The sequence below is a fragment of the Rhopilema esculentum genome, chromosome 15 (genome assembly GCF_057945365.1).
Source record: "Rhopilema esculentum isolate cy_ngs chromosome 15, ASM5794536v1, whole genome shotgun sequence".
NCBI lineage: Eukaryota > Metazoa > Cnidaria > Scyphozoa > Rhizostomeae > Rhizostomatidae > Rhopilema > Rhopilema esculentum.
Window position 1 is genome coordinate 224988 of NC_142829.1, and position 17825 is coordinate 242812.

General features: G+C 39.1%; 1 protein-coding gene across 1 annotated transcript in view; it reads left to right on the top strand.

Moving 5' to 3' along the window:
* Window positions 1-17825, top strand: part of LOC135685064 (cation-independent mannose-6-phosphate receptor) — a 61128-nt gene that overhangs the window by 13688 nt on the left and 29615 nt on the right. Inside the window, exons 3-10 of the mRNA XM_065200813.2 lie at window positions 9458-9617; window positions 10289-10545; window positions 11736-11997; window positions 14431-14703; window positions 14941-15366; window positions 15969-16135; window positions 17062-17373; window positions 17567-17780. Coding sequence (XP_065056885.2) covers window positions 9458-9617; window positions 10289-10545; window positions 11736-11997; window positions 14431-14703; window positions 14941-15366; window positions 15969-16135; window positions 17062-17373; window positions 17567-17780 — 2071 coding nt within the window. The remainder of the gene's footprint in view (window positions 1-9457; window positions 9618-10288; window positions 10546-11735; window positions 11998-14430; window positions 14704-14940; window positions 15367-15968; window positions 16136-17061; window positions 17374-17566; window positions 17781-17825) is intronic.

Here is a 17825-nt window from a genome sequence, read left to right on the forward strand (position 1 = left end):
TTTTGCATTTTTTACATCTCTTACTATGTCCTCTTTGACAATATTTCCTGCACAGGCAATTAGCTCGTTTTGTATCGTTTTGCTTACCAAAGAAGCATTGCGTTTGCAAGATTTCAAGTGATCTTTCAAGTTTGTATCTCCTCCCCGTACTCTCAATCGCAGCAATGCCCTGAAGTTTCCATCATTGTGCTTGGGTTCCATCCCAGTTGAATCTACTGGTCCATCATCACGATGGCCTCTAAGCGCAATATTTTGCCTGGCGCATGTTAGAAGGGTGTCGATGATGGGAACCAGCGCAGTCCTGTTTCTTTCAATCTCTTTCTGCCTTTCAATGTTCATTATTGATCGAACGTCCTTCTCACTCCCAGGTGTTGCACGGCTCAAGAACTCCGTGTACTTTATGGCACATGTCTTATGAAAAGATGTTTCTTGGTGACTTGTGAGGGCTCCATTTTTCCCTGTCAAGTCTGAAAAGTTTACAAGAGGCTTGTTAACAAGTTTGCCCATTGACTGGCCTGCTCCACCTCCGTATTGTGCACCTCTTCCACCTCCACTCTCGCACGTCTTGAATAAAACGCAATAAACACACCAAGCACCGCAACATTTTGGCTCTCTGCTGACAGCTAGCCAGGGGAAGGTTTTCAAGTGATTTTCACCCAGAAAACGCTTCGTTGTCGAGGACATACCAACCATGAGCTGATTCTTTGGTTTTTTCTTTTCAGAAAATGGATATTCATCCCTTCTCTGCGGCACCCACCTCTTCGATAAATATGCTTCCCTTTCGTTATCTGTCAGCTGTTCTCCTCGTTTTGTTTTCATTATAGCTCTACCAATGTCATATCTATCAGATATTGCAACATTTACTTGTGTCGCCATACAACAGAGGTCTGGGTGTGTTTCCTCTTCAGGACAATCCTGGACTACCGCAACTTGGCTTTGTGTGTCGAATTCTTCACCAGTAGATTTTGATTCAAATTCTTGGCAAGTGGTAGTTTCACATGTTTTAGAGATTTCAGGGTTATCTCCAACTGAACTGGTGCGGCTACTTTTTGAGAAGAATGATTCAAGAGTTCTTGATTTCTTTGGCGGACCAGACATTTTAATCAAACCTCCAGTCGGCTTTATTCTCTCGCTTTCAGTGAGGCAATAAGTTGCAAGTGGATGTGTAACACAAGAATTATGATAAGCCTAAAACAATAGTTCAATGCAAAATTAGATGTGACCGGATCTCGCGGCTCATATGGACTATGGTTTAACACAAATCATGACTGCGATCATGAATGAATGACGTCTGCAAACGTTAATGGTTGAGAAAGTTATGGCTAAAATGGGTTACAGTTCAAACATTGTTCATCGTGTTATTGCGATTGTGATACCCAAAAAGCGTCACTATTTCCAACAAAAGCAAAACAGTACCTATAACTACTCAGCTTTGCCTGTTATGCTGCGATGAATTTTTGGTGACTACCCATTTTGAAAATTTACCATTCAAATTATACGCACCAAATACGTGGGGACTTTTGCTCATTTTCTAAATCTTTTTTTCATCTTAAGGGTACGTGTCTTATGCCGGCTTCTTGAACACAGGAATTATAATGTCATTCACGAACTCTGATGCGTCATAGTTCCCCTCCCAAGTCAAGCGCGAAAGCTGCTGACCAAATATTCAATATGAATATTTGTAAAGGCTGAAATACACGATCAGTTTTTTATGTCAGTTTTCCCCAAAGTTATTTCTATATCCGTTTTTCATCAGTTTAACTAAAGAAGCGCGTGTTTACACGATTAGCCAAAGTTCATCAATTTTTCATCATGTATTTTAGCCTTTACTTCGCTTGGAAGTTTCTCGCAGCAATGAAGTTTCTTAATTTTCAGTGTTCTGAGAGTGTACCTTCTTATGAAATTTTTTGATAGAAAGGGGCGTTTCCCGCGTTCGGTGAGACTTTGAAGGGCGTGTCTGTGAAATTTTCGCAGGCCTCCTCTTCTTTCATAAATGGCCCTCCCCAAACGCAGACGCTGGATCCGCCGCTGCATGCGGCTTATTGGCAACCTTGTAAATGCCCTTGATAACATGGTTTTGGTAACTCTACATGCTTCGATGAAACTATTGATCATCTCTGGGGGGTTTATTTCTACAAATTAGAGCACATCAGGGGTTCTTCTACGGGCGGTTATTTTCACGAAATCAGCGAAGATTATAAAAATATCAATTTTACTTTTTGTGACTATGAATATATGGGTGACAAAAATCAAGCTGTTTTGATTTTTTTAGTATTAACGCTGTGGAATGTTTGAAATGAACAAAGTATCACAGATTCTACTTTCTAGCATCAATATAGCTAAGAACAGAGCATTGAGATTTTATTTGATAATGTATCCATGTGGGAGACAGCGATTTCGTATCGATACATCAAGATTGAAATAGTATTGTCGCTCCTTTTTTCCGAAGAATGGTAACTATCAATGAATTATTCAATTGAATTTTTCATAGGCACAAGTGACTTATCTATCTGCATTTCAGTCAATTGACCATTGCTCTGACCACACTCAATTTTGGACCTAGTAATTCAATTTATCACATGTGATGCCAAAATGCAAGAAATATTTCGCTCTTTCAATTTTGCACGATAAAAAGTCTTTGGAGGCAAGCAGTGTGACACTGAATTTTGCTCAAGTAAGATAGCGCAAGCCAGGTTCCACTATCCTGATGCCACTAACCTCATGCCACTAACCGGATGCCACTAATCTGATACCACTAACCTAATGCCACTAACCAGATACCACTAACTTAATGTCACTAACTTTATGCCATCAACCTCATGCCACTAACCTAATGCCACTCACCTCATGCCACTAACCTCATGCCACTAACCTCATGCCACTAACCAGATACCACTAACCTGATACCACTAACCTGATACCACTAACCTCATGCCACTAACCTCATGCCACTAACCAGATACCACTAACTTAATGTCACTAACTTTATGCCATCAACCTCATGCCACTAACCTAATGCCACTCACCTCATGCCACTAACCTCATGCCACTAACCTCATGCCACTAACCAGATACCACTAACCTGATACCACTAACCTGATACCACTAACCTCATGCCACTAACCTCATGCCACTAACCAGATACCACTAACTTAATGTCACTAATTTTATGCCATCAACCTCATGCCACTAACCTAATGCCACTCACCTCATGCCACTAACCTCATGCCACTAACCTCATGCCACTAACCAGATACCACTAACCTGATACCACTAACCTGATACCACTAACCTCATGCCACTAACCTCATGCCACTAACCTCATGCCACTAACGTCATGCCATTAACCTAATGTCACTAATCTGATACCACTAACCTCATGCCACTCACCTCATGCCACTAACCTCATGCCACTAACCTCATGCCACTAGCCTGATACCACTAACCTGATACCACTAACCTGATACCACTAACCTCATGCCACTAACCTCATGCCACTAACCTCATGCCACTAACCTCATGCCACTAACGTCATGCCATTAACCTAATGTCACTAATCTGATACCACTAACCTCATGCCGCTAACCTCATGCCACTAACCTGTTGCTACTATCTTAATGTCACCAGCCTCATGCCAATAACCTAATGCCACTAACCTGATACCACTAACCTTATGTAACTAACCTCATGCCACTAACCTGTTGCTACTATCTTAATGTCACCAGCCTCATGCCAATAACCTAATGCCACTAACCTGATACCACTAACCTTATGCCACTAACCTCATGCCACTAACCTGTTGCTACTATCTTAATGCCACCAGCCTCATGCCAATAACCTAATGCCACTAACCTAATACCACTAACCTTATGTAACTAACCTCATGCCACTAACCTGTTGCTACTATCTTAATGTCACCAGCCTCATGCCAATAACCTAATGCCACTAACCTGATACCACTAACCTTATGTAACTAACCTCATGCCACTAACCTGTTGCTACTATCTTAATGTCACCAGCCTCATGCCAATAACCTAATGCCACTAACCTGATACCACTAACCTTATGCCACTAACCTCATGCCACTAACCTGTTGCTACTATCTTAATGTCACCAGCCTCATGCCAATAACCTAATGCCACTAACCTGATACCACTAACCTTATGTAACTAACCTCATGCCACTAACCTGTTGCTACTATCTTAATGTCACCAGCCTCATGCCAATAACCTAATGCCACTAACCTGATACCACTAACCTTATGCCACTAACCTCATGCCACTAACCTGTTGCTACTATCTTAATGTCACCAGCCTCATGCCAATAACCTAATGCCAATAACCTAATGTCACTAACCTGATACCACTAACCTCATGTCACTAACCTTATGTAACTAACCTGTTGCTACTATCTTAATGCCACCAGCCTCATGCCAATAACCTAATGCCACTAACCTAATACCACTAACCTTATGTAACTAACCTCATGCCGCTAACCTGTTGCTACTATCTTAATGTCACCAGCCTCATGCCAATAACCTAATGCCACTAACCTAATACCACTAACCTTATGTAACTAACCTCATGCCACTAACCTGTTGCTACTATCTTAATGCCACCAGCCTCATGCCAATAACCTAATGCCACTAACCTAATACCACTAACCTTATGCCACTAACCTCATGCCACTAACCTGTTGCTACTATCTTAATGCCACCAGCCTCATGCCAATAACCTAATGCCACTAACCTAATACCACTAACCTTATGTAACTAACCTCATGCCGCTAACCTGTTGCTACTATCTTAATGTCACCAGCCTCATGCCAATAACCTAATGCCACTAACCTAATACCACTAACCTTATGTAACTAACCTCATGCCACTAACCTGTTGCTACTATCTTAATGTCACCAGCCTCATGCCAATAACCTAATGCCACTAACCTAATACCACTAACCTTATGTAACTAACCTCATGCCACTAACCTGTTGCTACTATCTTAATGCCACCAGCCTCATGCCAATAACCTAATGCCACTAACCTAATACCACTAACCTTATGTAACTAGCCTCATGCCACTAACCTGTTGCTACTATCTTAATGCCACCAGCCTCATGCCAATAACCTAATGCCACTAACCTGATACCACTAACCTTATGTAACTAACCTCATGCCACTAACCTGTTGCTACTATCTTAATGTCACCAGCCTCATGCCAATAACCTAATGTCACTAACCTGATACCACTAACCTCATGTCACTAACATCATGCCACTAACCTCATGCCACTAACCTGATACCACTAACCTGATACCACTAACCTCATGCCACTAACCTCATGCCACTAACCTCATGCCACTAACGTCATGCCATTAATCTAATGCCACTAACCTGATACCACTAACCTTATGTAACTAACCTCATGCCACTAACCTGTTGCTACTATCTTAATGCCACCAGCCTCATGCCAATAACCTAATGCCACTAACCTGATACCACTAACCTTATGTAACTAACCTCATGCCACTAACCTGTTGCTACTATCTTAATGTCACCAGCCTCATGCCAATAACCTAATGTCACTAACCTGATACCACTAACCTCATGTCACTAACATCATGCCACTAACTTCATGCCACTAACCTCATGCCACTAACCTGATACCACTAACCTGATACCACTAACCTCATGCCACTAACCTCATGCCACTAACCTCATGCCACTAACGTCATGCCATTAACCTAATGCCACTAACCTGATACCACTAACCTTATGTAACTAACCTCATGCCACTAACCTGTTGCTACTATCTTAATGTCACCAGCCTCATGCCAATAACCTAATGCCACTAACCTGATACCACTAACCTCATGTCACTAACATCATGCCACTAACCTCATGCCACTAACCTGATACCACTAACCTGATACCACTAACCTCATGTCACTAACATCATGCCACTAACCTCATGCCACTAACCTCATGCCACTAACCTGATACCACTAACCTGATACCACTAACCTCATGCCACTAACCTCATGCCACTAACCTCATGCCACTAACCCCATGCCACTAACCTAATGCCACTAACCTGATATCACTAACCTCATGCCACTAACCTCATGCCACTAACCTAATATCACTTATCTGATACCACTAACCTAATGTCACCAATCTGATACCATTAACCTAAGGCCACTAACCTAATGCCACTAACCTGATACCACAAACCTCATGCCACTAACCTCATGCCACTAACTTCATACCACTAACCTCGGGCATACCGGAAAACAAGGACCCAGGACCTTAGGGCAGGACCCAGGACCGAGGACCAGGACCGAGGACCAGGACCAGGACCGAGGACCAGGAGCAAGGACCGAGGACCGAGGACCAGGACCCAGGACGAGGACCCAGGACCCAGGACCAGGACCCAGGACCCAGGACCAGGACCCAGGACCAGGACCCAGGACCGTATATGTTTTCGACGATGCACTCGCTGTTTCTTTATAAGAATACCAAGTTATAACATTGCATACCATGAACAATTGTCCATAAAATCCAAAAGTTTTACACATCGAACAAAAGACTGTTATTGGCCAATGCAAACCTGACGTGGTTGTTTTAGCATAGATGGCTAGCACAGCAATTGCTATTCTTTAGTAAGATCGCGGTATATTTGATGCACACTGCAAACCTTATAACTTTAGTAAGCCCACATCATTAAAAAGCAACCAAAGCAAAAGTAGTCTTAATATATTTAAATAGCAAGATATTAGAACGTTTCTATGCTCTAGAAGCAGGAATGGCTGCACTCCCTTTGGTATGTTTTTCCTGAACCGCGGAGCAAGAGCAAGGCGATTTTGTATGGTTTTGAGAACAACCCCCTTCCGCGGTACCAGTATTTTTATCATTTCAGATTGAACCATTGTGTCAAAAGTCCTGATCTGGATTTGAAAAAGGTTTACTATTCCATAAAATGTTTCTACTCTGAAAAATACCACTACATCTTTCTGAAAGCGGTCTCCTTTTAAATAAAAAGAAACTAGTGCATCTGAAAAAGAGCAGAAAGGAAATTTCTTTGGAATCTTATCGTGACACCCATAAAGCGGTGTCCCGAGACAGTTCGTCTAATTTGAATCTTCTATTGAGCATTTGCAGTACATAATGACTTGGAAAGATTTCTGATGACCCAGACAGCCAATGTGTGCCAAGAAAGGAGTGCCATTTTTCAAGTGACGAAAGAGGAGACCAAGGACTCATAACCCAGGACTCAGAACCTAAGGCATGCCTAGGAACTAAAATGACCAAACAACCTGCATCGTGCAAAGAATATTCTTGAAAATTTTGAAAACATTTGAAAATTTTCTAACCCTAGAAAAAGTGGAAAGGTAAAGAAATTTATATTGAGGAGCCATGCAAACGAAAACAACTGAAACGTTCATTTTGTATACAATATTAAAAAAGCTTTATGGCCCCTGTCTCCTTTTTTTTAGCTCTACACTACTGCTTGCAACGTTTACTCACACTCGAAATACTCTTATTAGCCGTGCGAACCTGACGTGGTTGTTTTAGCATAGCTAGCACAGCAATTACTATTCTATAGTAGGATGGGGGTATCTTTGATGCACACAGCAAACCTTATATCTTTAGTAAGCCCACATCATTAATAAGCCATCAAAGCGTAAATAGTCTTTATTTATTTAAAAAGTGTTTAGACATTAAAGATGTCAAAGACAGAAATGGTTTGACAGCAAAACGTTTCTGTGCTTTCTGTGCTCTAGAAGTAGGAATGGCTTCTTTTTTGTATGCTTGTAATTGCCGGCTGCAACATGCATCAGAAGTCATGATCTTGATTTAAAAAAGTTTTAAAAATTTTGTATCCCGGAAAGCGTTTCGGTTCTGAAAGAGAAAAGTGGCGACAATTCACCTAATTTCACTTTTGAGCACTTGTAGCAGCAATGACTTGGCAAAGTTTCTGATCACCTAGACAGCAAATGAGTGCCATTAGAGGTACACGCATGATCTGTCACGCGACAGACATGGTTTGTCGATATGCGCAGTGCCAATTGTAGAAGAAGTTCAGACAAGCAAAATCACTCGTCAGGATCACAGAATAGAGATCGCGGTTGAATTCTGTGTCGCGATCGACGGTTCTAATGTCTTGCTATTTAAACATATTAAGACTACTTATGCTTTAGTGGGTTTTTTAATGATGTGGGCTTACTAAAGTTATAAGGTTTGCAGTGTGCATCAAATATACCTCGATCCTACTAAAGAATAGCAATTGCTGTGCTAGCCATCTATGCTTAAACAACCACGTCAGGTTTGTATAGCCAATTACAGTGCCGTCGGAATGAAATTCGTATTGGGGGGGGGGGGGGCTGCCCATTGTTTTCCTTCTCATTTAGCACACTGTTATAAAGGAAACATACTACAGTTTGACAATTATTGGGGGGGCTCCAGCCCCCCAGCCCCCCGGTTCCCACGGGCCTGAATAAGAGTATTTCACATTTCAAGACGTTGCTTTCGTTTAATCGTACATTTTACATATTCCCGTTTTTCACGCAAAATCAGAAATAAAATCAGATTCATTTCCCCCTTACACTGATGTGCAGTCTTTTGTTCGATGTGTAAAACTTTTGGATTTTATGGACAATTGTTCATGGTATGCAATGTTATAACTTGGTATTCTTATAAGGAAACAGAGAGTGCATCGTCGAAAACATATACGGTCCTGGGTCCTGGGTCCAGGGTCCTGGGTCCTGGTCCTCGGTCCTGGTCCTCGATCCTGGTCCTTGGTCCTGGTCCTAGGTCCTGATCCTCGGTCCTCGGCCCTGGTCCTGGGTCCTGGTCCTCGGTCCTGATCCTGGGCCCTTGTTTTCCGGTATGCCCTAACCTCGTGCCACTAACCTAATACCACTAACCTGATACCACTAACTTAATGCCACTAACCTGATACCACTAACTTAATGCCACTAATCTGATACCATTAACCTAAGGCCACTAACCTCATGCCACTAACTAAATGTCACTAATCTCATGCCACTAACCTCATGCCACTAACCTGATGCCACTAATCTGATACCACTTATCTGATACCATTAACCTAAGGCCACTAACCTCATGCCACTAACCTCATGCCACTAACCTCATGCCACTAACCTCATGCCACTAACCTAATGCCACTAACCTCATGCCACTAACCTCATGCCACTAACCTCATGCTACTATACGTCTTTTTCTATATTTAACAAGCAACAGTTTGTAGCTTGCAGTGGTAGAGGCTTCCTATAACGACTTTCATTGGTACTTGAAATGAAAAGGACATCCTATACATCGATTTTCAAAAAGTTTTAAACACAAGTTTTGAATGCGTAGCCACTGTAACTAATTCAAAGTTTGCTTTTGAATTGAAAAACCAAAGGCCATATAAAATGAACTAGCATTTCATTGCAGGGAAACCTAGAATTTGTTGGAGTCAATGGTTGTACATATACTTTTGAGTTTTCCACCACCGATGCTTGTAGACATGAGAAAAAAGTCAAAGAGATTCCTTGCACCATTGTTGACAAGAACAGGAATCTTAGGGATTTGTCTCAATTAATCAAGGTCAAAGGTAGGTTTATATAATAAAGACGGTGTCTTTTAGCTAGTTTTGATCGACATGCACTATTGATCTGAGTTTGAAGTTCCTTTATCTGCAACCGTAGCCTAAATAGCGACATAAGCTCCTTGCCGAGTAAAATTCCCCTTCTGTATAATCGCCCTCTCCAAAACAAGGGATGAGCGCTTATTTGGACAAATTTCATCCAGATAGACGTTTCTTCAAACAATCTTTAGCAATGTATATGTTTGTTTGCTATTTATTTTAAAGCTACATTAGTAAAGGTAACTATACAATTTTAACGCTAGCAATTCAGGATTGGTATGTTTAGGAAACTGTAATGTTTCTTTGGACAAACAGAGGGACAACTAGTTAAAACTTCTTATTTTTCCATTTTGAACATTTATTTTCATTCTAAGTTTTCCTGCTGAATAAGTGCCAACTTTTTATTAGAGCGCAGGGGTTTCAAATAAACCTAATCATATTGCATTTTTGACCACGTTATTGTCAACTGGTTTCGTTAGAAGATCCCTTCATTTAATTGTGTCTTAGAGATCACATTTTTTTTCATTTGCCAGTCAGCTTTTTCAATTTTCACTGTTAGCTTTCTCTGGTGAAAATATTCTTCAATTAATCGATAAGAATGGATTTGCTGGTTGTTAATAACTTATCGTTATTATTAGGTGGTCACAAAGTTGCTGCGTCAGATGTCCCAGATTTCTACATTAATGTCTGCAGAGAATTAACTGGGGAAGTTGCTGGCATTCACTGCCCAGTTGGTGCCTCATCATGTATCAGTGGAGAAGATAAAGGTCACATTGTACAGTCTTCATTCCTTGAGATGGTCAATGATTACACAATCAGTTTGAAGTATGGAAACGTTTCAAGTGGTTGTTCAACTAGTTTGACATTTGTTTGCCCAAACAAAGTTTCAAAAATTGTAAGTAAACCTGCATGCGTTTCATTGAAGTCTGGTATTTTCCTGTTAAAAAGACATGTCCAAACTTTCTCAAAAGAGATCCGGGCAAGCCAGGTCTTTACGTAATCCTGAAATTTCTACTAATAGGCATGTTAACCAGGAGCCCTATCATCCACTAAAAAACAAGCAGAGCCCTCTCTGTTGCACTAAAAGCTTGCAACTTGCTTGCCTGGGTTACATAATAACACTTAATTATCGTAAAATGACATCACTTATAACAAGTTTAAACCACACTTATCACATTTAGTTTTTTATTGACTTGCCTAGTGAATAATATAAGTAATGTTATTAGTACTAATAATTTTACTATTAATTTTTTTTTGCGGTACAGAATTTGAAAATGGCTTTGAAAAAAGCAAACATTTTACGACATACTAAAATGTTTGCTTTTTTCAAAGCCAGATAATGTTATGACAGATGGAGGTTGATTCTTAAAAAGATGCCGATTTAAACCACTGGTAAAAAGTAGTACATTTAATAACCAACAATTCATTTTATCTACTCACTTTCATTCAGGAACTTATAAAAACTTTTATATGCCCAATGACTAAAAGAAGAGTCTTTTTTTACTAAGGCCATTGCTTAGTTTTTTTATGTAAAACGTAACATTCGTTCAAAACTGAAAAATGTATTTTATACACGTCATCACTTAAAGATTCTTTATGTTTTTATTTGCATTTTCCTTTTTTGCTTAACGACAGAAACAGAATGTGTGTAACAGAAAGTCAAATTTCAACCATTAAGAAGAGTATATTTTCAGTAGCAGCCTAAGAAAAATTCTTATTTTGTTTTTTAGATCTAGCCAAACCTTTTTGCAAACGCTTCAGTTTGTCGGGTTTTTACTTCATATCCTACGTTCTGCGACTAGCTACTCTTCAGTGTTCTTAGTTGTGTAACATGTCACAGAAATGAAGTTACTGTTTACCGATCTCCAGTGCTTGATGCCATAATTGCAGAGCTGTCAACTTTTGTTGTATAGAACAGAACGGTTCTAAGTTGATTCTTCGAGTTTCACGATAAGTGCGTGTCTGATGATCGAATTAAGCGTGAAGCTGGAAGTGCCAACTTAGAACTATCCTGTTCTGTACACCATAATACGTATTTTGTCAAAGAGCTAACTCTTTTGAAGCCGACAGTTTCGATATATTTAGGGTGGTCATGGGCCAATATTGCAATCTACATTTGGCTGCCACTATGAGGTGTTGTGGGAAACAGAACACGCATGCCCTGTTGCTGAGCAGATTTCAACGACTTGTAGCATAGTGTCTCGAGATGGCACGTTTGACCTTAGTGCTCTGAAGCGCCAACCTGGACATTTTTACAAAGCTCAATACCTGGAAACAAGTACAAAGAAAAAATATTCATTTTTTTTGAACATATGTGGGAATATGAAAAATTTTCCGTGTGATAACAGTAAGTACGGGTTAATTTGCTAAAATTATCTTTGTTTAAAATTCTGCGAGTAGCATTAGTGCCCTTTTATAGCCGGTTTTCCACTAGACAATATTCTGTGCGCGGGGAGTGTCTTTATTCTAAATAATGCACCCGTATAGAAAAAGACTTTCAGTTCTCAGTGTAGGAAATAGGCCTGAACACTATTCTATAAATAACAAACGTTAGATGCTTCTCTTGCTGAGAGATCTTAAACTTCTAAAGCTTCTACTTTTGGAAGATCAAAAGGAAAATAAAGGGTACATAAACAAATTGACCAAGAATTTGTTTTTTCAGATATTTTCGGACATCCCCGACAGATTTTGAAGTTCTTTTAAGATGGGTTGCGCTTCACATTTCAAAACGAAAAACAAACATCAGGAACCCATATGTAAAAGACAGAGTCAGTGTAGGCAGTCAAAGACAAAATTTTACTCTGCGTTTATCTCACAAGGGATTCATCTTGGTCAGCTATTTTTATTTAGTCATTTGCCATGTGATAGATCTTTCACATGATTTGATGGTTGGCACCATTAGACGCGGTGGAAAGTTTAGTCAATCCAACTTGCAAATGCGCACATAGCGGAGCGATTAACAGTGACCATTGTTAAAAATAAACAATGCAAATACAATAGCCGCTCCCGCGCGCGGAAATTTCCGACTAGTGGTAAACCGGCCTAAATCTGCATGTGATTATATTTCTTATATCCCTATTGCTTTAGCTTGGGGTGGCTTCATATGTTAATTGCAGGTCCTTTTAAATCTATGTTATGCAAGAACAGGATGACGAAGGCGGCTATTCTTTCTTTATTACTTTTTGGTGGATATTCTTTGGTTGATATTCTGTGGTGTATATTCTGTGATGGATATCCTGTGATAGATGTCGTTTGGTGGATGTTCTTTGGTTGTTTTTCTTTGTTGAATGCTCTTTGGTAGATATTATTTGGTGGATGTTCTTTGGTTGTCATTCTGTAGTGGATATTCTGTGGTGTATATTTTGTGATGGATATTCGGTGGTGTATATTTTGTGATGGATATTCTGTGGTGTGTCTTTCGTGGTTGATATTCTGTGGTAGATATTCTGTGGTTGATATTCTGTAGTGTATATTCTGTGGTTGATATTCTGTAGTGTATATTCTGTGGTTGATATTCTGTAGTGTATATTCTGTGGTTGATATTCTGTAGTGTTTATTCTGTTGTGGATGTTCTGTAATGTATATTCTGTGGTGGATGTTCTGTAATGTTTATTCTGTAGTGTATATTCTGTAGTGTATATTCTGTGGTGGATATTCTGTAGTGTATATTCTGTGGTGGATATTCTGTGGGTTATATTCTGTGGTGGATGTTCTGTAATGTTTATTCTGTAGTGTATATTCTGTAACGTATATTCTGTGTTTTAGTGATAAAATAGGAGTCTGATATATTACAGCTGACATATCAGGTCCTTAATTTTAATTGAAATTATATGTGATATTGTTTTCGGCATTGCTACGATAGACAGAGATCTGTAACGAAGATTTGACTGCAAAGAAACAATAACTTTCTTAAGCATTAAAGAAAAATATTTCAGTCATTATTGCTTAAGCTAGTGCTAAAACTTAAGAAGTTCAGTTGAAACTTATACCTCTAATGACGATATATACCCTCATAATGACGATATACCGTCCCAAAATGACGATATAACAGTCCCAAAATGTCGATATACAGTCCCAAAATGACGATATACCGTCCCAAAATGACAATATAACAGTCCCAAAATGACGATATAACAGTCCCAAAATGACGATATACCGTCCCAAAATGACGATATAACAGTCCCAAAATGACGATATACAGTCCCAAAATGACGATATACCGTCCCAAAATGACGATAGAACAGTCCCAAAATGACGATATACCGTCCCAAAATGACAATATAACAGTCCCAAAATGACGATATACAGTCCCAAAATGACGATATATAGTCCCAAAATGACGATATACCGTCCCAAAATGATGATATAACAGTCCCAAAATGACGATATACCGTCCCAAAATGACGATATAACAGTCCCAAAATGATGATATACCGTCCAAAAATGACGATATAACAGTCCCAAAATGACGATATAACAGTCCCAAAATGACGATATAGACTCTCGAATGATTTATTGAGTGTATACAATGATTATCAAACTTTGATCTTGGTTTCTTTCATGCGAATTGAAGCCTAAGAAAGTGGCAAACATAGTTTCAACTTCTGTTAAGGAACTTGTTATCCCGTTGCTATCACAATATGTTATCAGGAGATCAATTGCAATTGCATTTTCCAAAATGAAAAGGCCTGTGATTAGAGCTGGTTTTTGTAAGTTTAATTTTGATGTTATGCAGAACCTTTTCTGAACAAGTCTAAATATAGTTTTTTAAACAACTCAGATACCGATGTTGCTGTTTGCCAGACGACGTCTACATCGGCAGTCAGTGCTGGAAAAGCCAGCTTCATGAAGCTTCGATATGTCGATGGGCAACTGTTCCTTACATACCACCACGGTCAGACTTGCCATAATGGACTGCGAAGATCCACCATAATCGTGTTTTATTGTAATGAATCGGCAGGTCCTGGTTCTCCAGTTTTCAATCAAGAGCGTCATTGCAATTATTTCTTCGACTGGCCTACCAACCTTGTTTGCCCAAGAGCAAGAAAAACAGGTAAACTTTGTAGATTGTATGCTTAATGTATTTATTAAACCAATAGCTGTGCTGTGAAATTTTACTGACTGGTATTAAACCAACTAACATGTGCAGAACTTGTGTGTACGATAAGGTGCTGAAACCAATAGACTTTCCTATCAAATGTCCACTAAATAACATATGACCTAGCTCGATCTATGCAACGGCTGAATGTCCTAGCAATTAATAGGGAAGTTAATATCTCCTTTTTTTTAGGTGAAACTTGCCGTGTAGTTAACTCGAAAAACAAGGTTTATGATTTAACGGAATTGAAGAAGGTTGCCAATGAAAGCTGGAGTGCTGTTGATGCGACCTCGAGCAATTTCGATGGAATTTATTTGAATGTGTGTGGAGCTTTAAGGCCTAGCACAGTGACTTCAGACTGTCCAAGTGATAATGCCGCTTGCATCATTTCTGGAAACTCAAAAATTGGACTAGGAAAATTTGAGACTGGCCTTGTGAATGATGTGGAAAACTCTGTACAACTTGTATACACCAATGGTACATTCTGCGATCTAACTAATAGAAAGAGACGTAAAAGTTTAATTACCTTTGTATGCCATCCTGGACAGCTGTCGACATCACCAACCTTGATTAGTAAGAGCCAAGATGACTGTCAGTATGAATTTGTCTGGAAAACTGGTAACTAGTATCTTTCTTTCTTTTTGTCAGAAAAAATGTTTTTGTCCTTGTATGACACGAGTACTTATAATGGTTTTTATGTTTTGGGTTAGATTATCATCATTTTATAAGGAGTATGATTTTTGGTAAAGTGACATTTTAGACTTTTTGGGAACTATTTATAATTGATGCTTATTCGGGCAAGGAATAATTTCGATCCAGCCAAGTTTTATAAACTTGTTTGTCCAACTCTTCCTCGACTCACCCTTGCCCATGTTTCTAAAGCTGCTTGCCTTTTTGCATTTTTTGATCCTTCAAAACGTCAACAATATACCTTTTTTATCAAAAAAGAGCACTTGAACTCTCTAGCTTTTCTAGTTTTTGAGTCTTCGCAGGCAAGTGTTTTTTGCAATGCATTTGTTCACATCTGTTCAAGACAACCCTTTTCGTACATTATGAGAACCAAGTCCTATAAAATCTTTCAAATAAGTTGGTAAACAACCAATGTCATTTACTTAGTGAAGGTTTGTGAACAGGAGCAAAACGACATTTGCATTTTGTATTAAATCGTTAATGTTGTTGATTTGATTTGATGTCTGAAAATATTGTTTGTGAACGTATAGCGGCGGCTTGTCCACTTGGGCAGGTGATTGGCGATGGATGTCAGGTTGCTGATCCAACTGCGGGATATTCTTTCGATCTTACGCAATTGTCCAGAGCAAGGCCTGTAAAGGGGAAAGATTACTTTGCTGCCAGAGATAGTGGCAATGAATACGAGTATCAAATAAAGGTAAACATGTTATGTTTGTTATGTTATGTTATGTTATGTTATGTTATGTTATGTTATGTTATGTTATGTTATGTTATGTTATGTTATGTTATGTTATGTTATGTTATGTTATGTTATAATATGTTATGTTTTGTTATGTTATGTTATGTTATGTTATGTTATGTTATGTTATGTTATGTTATGTTATGTTATAATATGTTATGTTATGTTATGTTTTGTTATGTTATGTTACGTCATGTTTCTTATGTTATGTTATGTAATGTTACGTTTTGTTATGTTTTGTTATGTTATGTTATGTTATGTTATGGTATGTTTTGTTATGTTATGTTATGTTATGTTATGTTATGTTATGTTATGTTATTTTATGTTATGTTATGTTATGGTATGTTTTGTTATGTTATGTTATGTTATGTTATGTTGTTTTGACCACAGGTTTTTCCCCTATGAAAACTCAGTAATTTGGTCTCTGTTTACAACTTAATGAAGAAAAGAACCTTCATTGACCATATCTCACCCGATTGTTGACATATTTTGCTGATTTTGTGGTGTTATTTTAGGTTATCTGTTCAAAATTCAAAGCTTAATAAAGTATATTTTCACCACGTCATATTAGAGAGCTTCATTTTCATGCTAAAGGTAATGTGTCCAGCAAGCATGTCTGCGGGTATTTTCAGAAACATGTGATTTTTTATGTCATCGCCCCAGCCATTACGGTCGTTCTGTCTGTCTACCCTGTTGCGAGGTTAGCTTTTTATGTGAGCAGTTTTGCATTGCAAGAATACTGACCAATTGCAAGCCGTTTTTTAATGTTGCTTGACAAGTTTGGTATACGCAGTCCTTTTATATCGACACTTTACCTATGATAGGTTTGCCTCTCTTCACCGTTCGTTGTTCCCTTGAAAAATCTAAATCGAAAACTCTTTTAGGTTTGTGAAGGCTCAAGCAAGACGCAGTGCACGAGAGATGGAAAGAGAAAGATTGGAGCATGTCAATACAAGCCTTCGACTGGAATGACCCAAGTGACTGGAGAAGCAAATTCGAATCTTATATACTTTGACGGCTTGCTTAAGCTAAGATACGTGCATGGTGATCAATGCCATAATGGGAAGATAAGAGAATCCCAGATTACTTTCCTCTGCGATGAGAAGGCCGGAGTTGGTCATCCACAATTTGAAAAGGAAATCACTTGTGGCATTTATAACTTTCTCTGGTATACCAAGTTTGCCTGCCATTCAAAGGTATATAGTTTTCTTAGTTTTACAACAAATGTTGAAACGATATTGGCCTTTGCCAAAAACACATTGCCTCATGTTTATGCGAACTCCTCTTAATAACCAATCCAGGTGGTACATACCTTTGAACCGTGGACTATTGCTCTTTGATAGTTTATAATAAATAAAAAATGGCAAAAGCAAATTTGATTCGTTTTAGATTGTTGAATGCAGCGCCACGTCAAACAAAGCCCGTTATGACTTATCAAAATTGTCCACCAATCACCGCTGGGTAGCAGTTCATGGAAACAAAAGATACTACATCAGCGTTTGTAAACCGCTGTTCCATAGGCCAGCTGGCTGTCCTGTAACTTCCGCGGTCTGCAGTGTCCAAGTAGATTCTAATGGAGTTGAGACTTTTCAGCAGGATTTAGGTATGTTCAGCTCGTATTCGGACACAACCTTTGATAATCCCTCAA